We start from the raw sequence: 12,266 nt of genomic DNA on the forward strand, positions 1-12,266 counted from the left end.
ACTCTGGAAAACAGCATGGAGGTTCCTCAAAATGTTGAAAATAGAACTACCCTATGACCCAGCAATTGCACTATTGGGTATTTACCCTAAAGATACAAACGTAGTGATCTGAAGGGGCACGTGCACCCGAATGTTCATAGCAGTAATGTCTACAATAGCCAAACTATGGAAAGAACCTAGATGTCCATCAACAGATGAATGGATAAAGAAGATGTGGTGTATATACACAATGGAATACTATGCAGCCATCAAAAGAAATGAAATCTTGCCATTTGCGACAATGTGGATGGAACTAGAGGGTATCATGCTTAGTGAAATAAGTCAATCGGAGAAAGACAACTATCATATGATCTCTCTGATATGAGGACGTGGAGATGCAACATGGGGGGTTGGGGGATAGGAGAAGAATATATGAAACAAGATGGGATTGGGAGGGAGACAAATGATAAGTGACTCAGTCTCACAAAACAAACTGGGGGTTGCTGGGGGGAGGTGGGGTTGGGAGAGGGGGAGGGGGTTAGGGACATTGGGGAGGGTATATGCTATGGTGAGTGCTGTGAAGTGTGTAAACCTGGCGATTCAAAGCCCTATACCCCTGGGGATAAAAATACATTATATGTTTATAAAAACTAAGAAATAAAAAAAAGTATAATATTGTTTAAAATGTTTATCGTTTAAAATTTAAAAAAATCTATGCACATTTAAAATACAATGTAAAGAAACTGGTAAGTCTCACATTGGAAAAACAAGGTGGCCAGCAGATGAGGAACAGACTTTTTACTGAATCCCCTTTGTGCCTTTTCCTATTTGCATGTATCAGCTGTTTAGAAAAGTAAGTAAAATTATACACAAATACAATCCCCTCTCCTGACATATATAGTAGCTACTTCTTTGAAAGAGTTCAGGTTTGATTTCTATTTACTGACATAGCAAAAGTTCATGATATACTAGTAAGTGAAAAAATATCCAATGATACTGTTGATCTGATTCCATTTTATAAATATGAGTATATATGCTCAGAAAAAAAGTCTGTAGCAATGGCTCAAAGATTGCCAGGGCCTGAGGGTGAAGAATAGAACTTAGTGCAAAGGGGCATGAGGGAAATTTTGGGGTGCTGGAAGTATTCTATATCTTGACTTAGGGGTAGTTATATAGCTATATGCTTTTTAAAGGTGAATTTTATTAGTAAATGTAAATTAGAGCTCAATGAATCTGACCCCCTCCACCACCACCAAAAAATATCTATATGGCTATGTACCAACATGCCAAAACAATTACAGATTATTGCGGTAGATTAGATTATTGCTCAAAAAGACTCACTCTCTCACTTCCCATTTCTATTGGAGTCTATTTCTCTGTTCCATGCTTGTTAGACTTGGCCATATGATTTGCTTTAGCCTTATGGTAGATCAAGTGCACTTCCTTGACTTTGCCTTTGAATTTAGCCACATTTTTTTAAAGATTTTATTTATTTATTTGACAGACAGAGATCACAAGTAGGCAGAGAGAGAGGAGGAAGCAGGCTTCCTGCTGAGCAGAGAGCCCGATGCGGGACTCAATCCCAGGACCCTGGGATCATGACCTGAGCCGAAGGCAGAGGCTTTAACCCACTGAGCCACCCAGGTGCCCCTAGCCACATTCTTTTAAGATCAGGCTCATTCTCTTGCATCTCTGTCAATACCATGAGAAAAGTTTCCCCAAGTGGCTACTGTCCCTTTATCCTGAATCTTAAAAATGAATGTACATGGAACAGATCAGAGCCCTCTCCACAGCAACCAGCAAATCCAACCAGTTCTGTAGTGTGCAGAAAAGCTGCACAGCCAGGCCAAAACAACCCACAGATGCGTGAGAAATAAATGGTTATTGCTGAATGCCACTGGATTGTGTGACGGTTTTTTATGCAGCATTATTGTGACAATAGTAACTAATATATTATCTCTGGGTGAGAGTAATAGAGATTTTTTAACCCTTCTTTGTATTTTTTCTACTTACTAGATATTTCAGCATATATTACTTTTATAATCTGAAAAAAAAAGCTTTTGTGAGAAAGATAAGATACAAAAAAGGTAATTTATATATACATACTGTTTTAAATGATCATTGGCAAGAGCCATTCTATCTCTGCGTTGTTTTTCTGCTTTTTCTTTTTCTTCTTTAAAAGCTTTTTCAATGCTGAGTTTCAATTGTTCTTCCCATTTTTCATCTGATTTTATTTTGTTCTTTTGGAATTCAATCTGTGCATCACGTTCTTTCATAACTCTACTAAGAAGAAGTCCTGACTACAAAAAAAAAAATTGTGGCATTTTAAGAAAATAAAGTCTAATTATGTATAGATAACATTAAATATAGCGAGAAATACAAGAAAACCCAAGTAGTACATGAAAGCGTTTCACTCTTTCTGTCTGGTACAACTGATATTGCTTTGCAAATTCAATAGCCTTTTTTCTTTCTCCTTGTTTGTGTATTTCTTCCTCTATATCAAGAATTTGTCTTTCTGCCTCTACTTCTTCATCACGCTTCTTTTTGGCTTCAAGTTTCTGTTCTTTCATCCCCTAAAAAAAGAAAAAAATCAGTCTTCTATTTTAGTTTTTAACTTAATTTCATAAAATTTAACATTACATATAACAAAATAATTTGAGCTCTCATTATGAGTTTTTATTGTATTTGCATATATCATTAATAAATAAAATAAGATGTTACACTCATAAGCTAATATTTTAATTGAATTTTTTGGGTAGGTAACATGTTTACATGGTTCAAAACCCCAAAATATTGTAAAGATATACAGTGAAGTTCTCCCTCTAATCCTAGCTTCCACCAGCAATCTCTAAGATAACCACTATTATTAGTTCTTATATTTGCTTCCAAAGTTCCTTTCCTTATTTATATAAATATATATATAACTTTTTATTCCTTTAAAAAATCAACAGTAGCATATTTACATGCTCTTCTACACCTATGAGGAGTCTATCCAATGTGTCATGTCAGATGAAGTCTTTCTTCTCCTCTATGGGTCATACTTCATATGTCGTAAGAACACCTTACTTTACCCTAAAATCCTGAAGATATTATATGATTTATTTTAAATTTTTACTGTTTTACTTTTCATATGTGGGTCTTTCATCCAGCTGAAATTCATTTTTGTATATTCTATACCATAAGGATATAATTTCATCTTTCCATATGCCGATTATCTCAGTATTAGTTACAGAATACCCAATCCTTTCCCTTCTGACTTGACTGACATTTCTGTCATATGTCAAGTTCCCATATATAACATGTGAGCTTTTCTAGGCTCTCTCTTCTGGTCTATTATTTTGTCAATCTCTGTGCCTATAAAATAGTTTTTACTACTACAATTCTACCACATTTGCTATATTTCTTCTTATTCTTTAACATCCATGAAGATACAAAGCATTATATACAGTATGCTACTTCTGTGTATTTATATGGTATATTCCATTCCTCCATCCCTTTATGGATCAGGGACTCTCTAAAATCTAGTTTTTAGGAGCCACAATTTACATACCCCCTTTTAGTATACTTTTACAAATGCATAGTCACTTACAGTACAATTCCATCCTCGTGGAACTCATGCCCTGGTATTCCAACCACTACCCCCATCTGCAATCCCTGGAAATCACAGATCTGTTTTCTTTCCCTGTAGTTTTGCATTTTTAAGAACATAATATATATATATGTAATATGTAATGTAATATATATAGTAATATATGTAATATAATCTGTGATATATGTAATCTATTATAAATATGTACTATTACACACGTATAATATAAATGTAATGTGTATATTACATATAGTACATATATTACATGTAATATATGTAACATATGATATCAGTTGTGATATTTTTCCCTCTTCTAGGAAAAAAGAATAAATTATGAACACTATTCCTAAAGCAAGGTACTATAAGCTTTCTGTATTCCTTCCTACAGTGGGAGAAAATATTTTTGAAACAAATATTTAATAAAGGATCTGTATTCAGAATATATTTTTAAAATTCCCTAAACTCAATAATAAAAATTAGAAAACAAACCCCATTTATTTTTAAATATATTTATTTATTTTAAAGAGAGACAGAGAGAGAGAATCTCAAGCAGATTCTGCGGTGAGCCCAGAACCCAACTTGGGTCTTGATCCCAGGACTCTGAAATCATGACCTGAGGTGAAACCAAGAGTCAAATGCTCAATTAACTGAACCACCTATGTGCATGACAAAACAAACCCCATTTAAGCATACGCAAAAGATTTCAATAAACACTTCACCAAAGAAGATATACAATAGAAAATAAGTTTATAAAAAGATGTTAAGCATCATTATAATCAGAGGAATTCAAATTAAAATTATAATTCAAATTAAAACTACTTCAGACCTATTAGAAAGTCTATAATTAAAAAGACGGACCATAGAAAATTGGCAAGAATGTGGAGAAAATAGAACACTTATACACTTCTTATGGGAGTGTTAAAATTACAACTACTTTTGAAAACAGTTCAGAAGTTTCTTACAAAGTTAAATATGCAACCATCATATTATCCAGCCATTCTACCCAGATATTTACCCTAGAGAAGTAAAATTGTATGTCCACAAATAAACTTACACATGAAGGTTCATATGCAGCTTTATTTATAATAGCCCCAAACTGGAAACAGCTCATATATATTAACATTTGGTTGATGCCAAAACCATCAACCATTGAACAGATAAACAAACTGTGGTACGTCCATTCAAGGGACTACTACTACTCAGCAATAAAAATGAATGAATGATTAATATACACAACAACATGAAAGAATTTCAAAACAATTGCACTGAATGAAATTTATAATAGAAAGCAGCTGAGGGCAGGAGCGCCTGGCTGGCTTAGCCAGTTAAGTGACGGACTCTTGATTTTAGCTCAAGTTATGATCTCAGGATAGTGAGATGGAGCCCTGCATTAGGCTCTGTGCTTAGCAGGGTCTGCTTGAGATTCTCTCTCCCTCTGCCCCTCCCCCGACTCCTGCTTGCACAGGTGTGCGTGCTCTCTCCCTCTCTCTCTCTCTCAGGTAAATACACAGATCTTAAAAAAAAAAAAAAAAAAGAAGGGCGCCTGGGTGGCTCAGTGGATTAAGCCACTGCCTTCGGCTCAGGTCATGATCTCAGGGTCCTGGGATCGAGCCCCACATCAGGCTCTCTGCTCCGCGGGGAGCCTGCTTCCTCCTCTCTCTCTCTCTGCCTGCCTCTCTGCCTACTTGTGATCTCTCTGTGTCAAATAAATAAATAAAATCTTAAAAAAAAAAAAGAAAGAAAGAAAAGAAAGCAGATCAGGGCTGGGTGACTGGCTTAGTTGAAGAAGCATGCACCTTTTGATATCAGGGTTGTGAGTTCAACCCCCACATTGGATGTAGAGATTACTTAAAAATAAAATCTTTTTTTTTCTTTTTAATGAGAGGATCAGCAATTTTTTTTTAATTTGTTTATTTGACAGACAGAGATCACAGATAGGCAGAGAGGCAGCCAGAGAGAGAGGAAGGGAAGCAGGCTCCCTGCTGAGCAGAGAGCCTGATGCGGGGCTCGATCCCAAGACGTTGGGATCATGACCCGAGCCGAAGGCAGAGGCTTTAACCCACTGAGCCACCCAGGCGCCCCTTAAAAATAAAATCTTGAAAAAAAAAAAAAGGAAGCAAACAGATCAGTTGTCTGAAAAAGAGTGAGTAGGAATGAGAAGCAGTAAACTGAGTACGAGGAAACTTTGGGTGACTATGCTCATTATCTTAATTATAATGGTTTCAGGGGTAATTATGGCAAAACTTATCAAACGGTACACTTTAAATATGTCTACTTTATTGTATGTCACTTCTCCTAAATAAAGCTGTTGAGAATGTGTTTCAAAGTATTTTTTATGGTATTTTACATGTAAAAAAAACATATAGAAGAGTACTAAGAAAAGAGAGTGAGTCTTCAGTGCATGTGTACTCCTGGGTGATTAATACTTACTGCATATGTGTTAGTCCAATGTTTCACCACTTCTTGGGATCGGAAATGCATGTCTTTCTTTGCCTTTCTTTCTGCACGAAGACATGCTGCTTCTCTTGTCAAACTATCAAGGCTATCTTGAATCCTTTTCCATTCATTCTGTGGAATTACGGTAACCTCCCGGAGATCTACCTTGCTAGGTAGAAGAGGTGGATAGAGAGCTTGATCTTCTTCAGAGTTCTTGATTTCTAATAAATTTTAAAGAATGAATCTTAAAGACTTTCAAGAGCTTAAATGTTTTTTCTCGGACATTTCTATATTGTCATGATATCTGGAAATTATTTTAAATAATTTTATTCTTGTTAGTTTAAGAACACTGAGATTAAGCACAAAATATATAAGAACTTGGAATCAAAAGACAGATTTGAGTCTTCCCTTGGTCATTTCCTTACTCTGTAAACTGAGATAAATCATTCAACTTTTTGGAGACTCAGTATCAACATCTTTAAAGTTGAGATCAATACGTACCCCAACAGGCTGTTATTAAAACATTTTTTCAAAACTGACCAAGTAGCAGTCTATAAATGGATAATTTGGGGGAATGTTCATCTTTAGAAGTTGTGGACATCATCATTGACTCTATTCAATCCCTTCCTAATTGAGTAGCAGCAATGTAATTTGGAAAACAACGGTCTCAGGGTGGGCCTCATTAGTTTAAGAATACTTGCATCTCCTTTGCCAATAATTATTTCTGTAATAAGCAAACAAAAGGAAAAAAGATTTATTTGTGACTTTTAGAAAGGTTCTTTCTTGTTCTTCTGGGAGAGACATCTGAGAGTGACTCTTAAACTAGATACGACCAAGAAAGCATAAAGAACAGACAACCATCCTAGGACCACAAAAGGAAGCAGCCTTACAGTGAAGCTATAACTGTGAACCACAAAGGAGAAACAAAGGAGGAATGTGGGGCAATGAGTGTCTCATTATAATGCCAAATCAATCAGACCTGAAGCCTGGAGTTCCTGTTACATGGGCAAATAAATTTCTTTATTTTTAAATATGATTGAGTTGGATATTCTATATATGACTTAAAAAGCATCATAAAGGAACATACCACATATGAACTATGTAAATCTAGACAAAATTATTTAACTCTTGAATTTCTTAACTGCGAAATGGAGATATTAATAGGGCCTACTTTATGTGGTTGATGTGAGAATTAAATGAAGTTATATATGTAAAAAAATTAGAATAGGATGTGGCACACAGTATGTTCTCAATATATGTTAGCTATTATGTTTACTATTTTTATTATAAGATGAATCAAACAGACATAGGGAGAAAAGCAGAAGTCAGAAATCACATGACTTCAGAAAGAGATAAAGACACTGAGAGAAAAGCTGCCAGGATCAACTAGAGTCTCCTTGGGGAGTGAATTAAGGTTGATGGGATTGAGGAATTGGTTGCTAAAGTGTGAGTTTTAGAACCATACATACCATCTTACCTATCACATACCAAGTCTCTGCCTGCATAATAAGCTACACAAAGCTGGGAAGTAGAATATAGTGTCCTGGATCGAGTTATACCTAAATTCCCAGATATATAGGGCACCTGGGTGGCTCAGTGGGTTAAGCCTCTGCCTTCAGCTCAGGTCATGATCTCAGGGTCCTGGGATCAAGTCCCACATTGGGCTCTCTGCTCAGTGGGGAGCCTGCTTCCCTTCCTCTCTCTCTGCCTGCCTCTCTGCCTACTTGTGATCTGTCTGTCAAATAAATCGTTAAAAAGTAAATAAATAAATTCCCAGCTATGTGAACCAAAATAGTCCCCTTTGTTTTAACTATCATGAGTTTGATTAGTCACTTGTAACCAGAGTCCTGACAAATACATCCTTGTAACAAATTTCCTTTGTTTTGCCTAAACTGGCTCAACTTGATTTGTGCTACTTGCAATTAAAGGCTAACTAAACAAAGGTTACTAGGTTAAACCATCTACCTTTTGATTAACATATTGTTAAGCATATTAGTATCTTCTTCTTGTGACAAGAACTTTAAAGATCTACTGTCTTAGCAAGTTTCAATTATGCCATATAGTATTAACTATAGTCCCGATGCTATACATTACATCTCCAGGGCTTATATTTTATAATAACTTCAAGTTTGTACCTTTTGACCTCCTTCACCATTTCTTCCACTGCCCATCTCCTGCCTCTGGCAACCACCAGTCTGTTTTCTATCTCTGAGCCTGGTTTTTGGGAAGGTTTTGTGGAGTTTTTTGTGTTTGTTTTTTATATTCCACATATATAAATGACATCATACAGTATTTGTCTTTCTCTATCCAGCTTATTCCCCTCAAAGTCCATGTTATTGCAATGGCAAGATTTTCTTCTTTTCTGGGTCTAAATAATATTCTGTTGTACATATAAACTGTATTTTCTTTACCTATTCACCCATTAATAGACACTTAAGATTGTTTCCATATTCTAACATATATAAATAATATTGCAATGAACATGGGGGTGCAGATATCTCTTTGAATTAGTGTCCACATTTTCTTTGGATAATTACCCAGAAGTGGAACTTCTGGATCATATGGTAATTCTATTTGTAATTTTTGAAGAACCTACATACTGTTTTCAATAGTGTCTGCACTAATTTACATTCCCAACAAGAGTGCACAAGGCTTCCCTTTTCTCCACATCCTCACCATCATTTGTTATTTCTTATCTTTTTGATAATAGTCATTCTAACAACTACCATTTTTAATTATGTTAGTCATCATACAGCCACCATTTATTTTGGTTTTCATTTGCATGGTTTCTTCTTTGACCCATTTTTGAAAACCTAAAGGCATTTAATTTCTTCATACTTGTGAATTCCCCAAATTTCTATTATGGATTTCTAAGTCATTCCACTGTGTTTGGATAATATATTTTGTATTATTTCTATCCTTTTAAATGTATAAAGGCTTGTTTTATAACCTGTCATATGGTCCATCCTGAAGAATGTTCTATGTGCCTTTGAAAGGAATATATATTCTGCTATTGCTTTTGTCTTTTGACAGTTTCATCAAGCTATGTCTGGTTCTGGATCTGTTTTAATTTATTCTATTCAGACAATTAGCTCTTCAATATGCAATGTTTTTCATCAAACTTATGAAGTTTACAGTCATTATTTCTTCAAATGTTTTCTTCTACCCTTTTCTCTCTTCTCCTTCTAAGACTCAAGTTGCACGCATGTTGGTATACTTGTTTGTGTCCTACATTTCTCAGAGGATCTGCTCATTTTTATTCATTCTTTCTTTTTCCTATTCCTTAGACTGGACAACCTCAGTCAATACATGTTCAAGTTCATGGAATTTTTCTTCTCCACAGTCACCTGTTATTGATATCCTGTAGTGAATTTTTCATTTAAACCACTGTGCTTTTCAAATTGAAAATTTCTATTTGGTTTCTGTTTATAATTTCTATCTCTTTATTGATATGGTCTATTTTGTGAGACAGCATTCTTAATATTTTCCTGTAGTTTCTCTGACAGTTAGTTCTTTGAACATATTTATAATAGCTATAAATCTACACAAGAATATTGCTTAGAAGTCTAACATCTGGCTTCCTCAGGAACAATTCCTATTAAAACTTTTTTCTGGGGCGCCTGGGTGGCTCAGTGGGTTAAGCCGCTGCCTTCGGCTCAGGTCATGATCTCAGGGTCCTCGGATCGAGTCCCGCATCCGGCTCTCTGCTCAGCAGGGAGCCTTCTTCCCTCTCTGTCTTTGCCTGCCTCTCTGCCTACTTGTGATCTCTCTGTCAATAAATAAATAAATAAATCTTTTAAAAAAATAAAAAATAAAATAAATAAATAAATAAAACTTTTTTCCTGTTTGGGACATAATTTCTTATTTCTTTACATGCCTTGTCATTTTAAATAATATATGGTAAGTCTAGATGTTAGATTCCCCTCACACAGCAATATTTTTTGTTTTGTTTTTGCTGTTGTGGTTTGTTTAGTGCTTTTCCGAAACTAAACCTGTAAAGTCTGTATTCTTTATTGTATGTGGCTATCGGAATTTCAGCTTGGTTAGTTTAGTTGTTGGCTAATAACTGGACAGAGTTTCCTTAAGTTAAATTTTATTTCCTTAAATAAGTTTCCCAGACTTAGCCAAGAAATGTTCTGTGAGTGGTGGAGCAAGACTTCAATGCTCAGGCAGATAGTTTACAACTCTGTCTTAGCCTTTACTTTTTCTTGCATAGAGCCTCAAATTCAGCCAGAGGTGAAAGCTTAATTCTCAGGTATTTCCTGGGCATGTGCACAGCACTATGCATGAATTTGTTCTTATGGATTCCCAGGAATAAGTAGGATCTTCAGCCCCCTATGAACATCTCATTTCCCAGGTATTCTTCTTAAGTTTTTTGGTTAGTTTGTTGTTTGTACCAACAGTTAACACTACATCAGACAGCTGTGATGTTAAAAAAAAATTGCTACTGATCATTTTAATAAGTGTACCCAGTGAGCTCTGAGTCAGGTCAAATAAAGTCAATCCTTGTGAGTGGGATTTTCCAGGGAACTGTGAGACAGGTCAAATAACAGTTATCTTAAAAAGAGGGGAGACTTGGAGAGGATCCAATCCTGTTCCGCCCCCTCCATATTACTAAGCCACTGGATTTCACTGTGGTAGCAAAGGTTTTCTAGACTTCCATGGGGCCAGGAGAAAAATATGGGATTAGAGCAAGTTAAAATGGCAAAAAACATACTGTTGTTACCAAGATTTAGCTATTTTTCCTGATAAACACTTCCCGGTTATTGCAAGCCTTTGGTTAATTTCCTGAGTTCTCAAAAGAATGTTGGTTCTGATAGTTTTTTTTTTTTTTTGTCAGTGTTCTTTTTCATTTAATAAAGAGGAGGACTTTTGGAGATTGTTATCTCCAAAATGGATTTCTGGCTCATTCCACCTCACTAAATCTTTCGATAATCGTTTTACAGATAGCTGTCTACATATTTGAGCCCCTATCCTACTTCACCCTTTTCTAAATGGAGATTATAACTTAGTAGTAAGGCTCAGATAGTAACTTTTTTTGTTTACTTATTTGTAATCTCCACACCCAACATGCCATTCACACTCACGACCTGGAGGTCAAGAGTCACATGCTCTACCGACTGAGCTAGTCAGGTACCCCTCGGATGGTAACTTTTGGACTGAATGACACAAAACATTATTTAACATCTATCAGATAAATCAAAGTACTTTTACTGTAGTGCTTTGTATATGAGACAGTGAGTATGTGAGACTAATTTTGTTTTTTCAATACATGTCACATGGGTACTTTCTCTCTCCAACCAGTCAGGACCTTCTGCTGCTACTTCTTGGTCCTTCACTGCAGAAATACCCATTAGTGTCCACTGGTGAGTTAATGGCTGGCCCTCACTCTGCATCTGGCATAAAGAGGCGCTACTGCTACAGAAGTTCAGGCAATGACATGAAGAAAGTCCAAATTCCCAAGGTTCAAGCGGTCACCATGACAACATTAATTGGGAATTTACAGACTTAAGAAAATAAGATCATTGGAATTGCTAAAGAGTTCTTTAGATGTCCCCCTAGGCTACTCCTATTCAAAAATCAGATTTTTATAACAGGTCATCTAGATTACACTATCTAAGTAGAATTATTTTTTACACTTCTTCACTCTAGAGATAAAGAAATTGAGACATTGCCATTAGAGACTTTGCTAAGAGCATTCAGTAGGTTCACAGCACAGCCAAGACTCTAATGAAGTCACTGATATTTCCAAAAGATATTCCAATTTACTCAGTGAGTAACAAAAGCTTAAGGGAATTCAGCAAACACCAGACTCTTGGAGCTGCTACTGCACTGCTTGAAGATCAGACCAGCGGGTCAACTGGGAGTCTATGACTTATCTTTTCTCCGCTTCTATTTGTGTAAACTTTTCCCACCCACCTATTCATCTGAAGGCAAAACCGTCCATTTACACAGTGGCCAATGATGCCCTGTGGGGATGCTTTCGAGTTGGTTGAGCCCTTTTCAAAAAGTAACCAATACTTTCATTTGCCCCCTTATCCGATGCCTGGAGGCCAGAAACAATCCCTGTGCCTAGATAGGCCAGTTTATCTCACCCGTATCTTCCTTCGCTCGTCCACAGCGCCTTCCAAACCGCACAAGCATCTCTAAAGAGGTAGGTGCTTTTGACGCTTTGTGACTTGGAAAGGCGACTCTGATGCTGGGTCAGTAGCGCTCCAGCTCGCCGAATGTTTGCCAAACTGCGCAGTTGCTTAGCAACGCC

The 12,266-nt window shown here is 36.2% G+C and overlaps 1 protein-coding gene across 1 annotated transcript in view; it reads right to left on the reverse strand.

Moving 5' to 3' along the window:
• CFAP210 (cilia and flagella associated protein 210) overlaps window positions 1-12,200 on the reverse strand; it is a 43,900-nt gene extending 31,700 nt beyond the window's left edge. Inside the window, exons 1-4 of the mRNA XM_046019290.1 lie at window positions 12,100-12,200; window positions 5,999-6,225; window positions 2,379-2,552; window positions 2,086-2,279 (exon numbers count right to left, since the gene is read on the reverse strand). Coding sequence (XP_045875246.1) covers window positions 2,086-2,279; window positions 2,379-2,552; window positions 5,999-6,225; window positions 12,100-12,148 — 644 coding nt within the window. The 5' untranslated portion in view covers window positions 12,149-12,200. The remainder of the gene's footprint in view (window positions 1-2,085; window positions 2,280-2,378; window positions 2,553-5,998; window positions 6,226-12,099) is intronic.
• Window positions 12,201-12,266: the final 66 nt, after the last annotated feature.

Source organism: Meles meles, chromosome 9 (genome assembly GCF_922984935.1).
Source record: "Meles meles chromosome 9, mMelMel3.1 paternal haplotype, whole genome shotgun sequence".
Classification (NCBI taxonomy): domain Eukaryota; kingdom Metazoa; phylum Chordata; class Mammalia; order Carnivora; family Mustelidae; genus Meles; species Meles meles.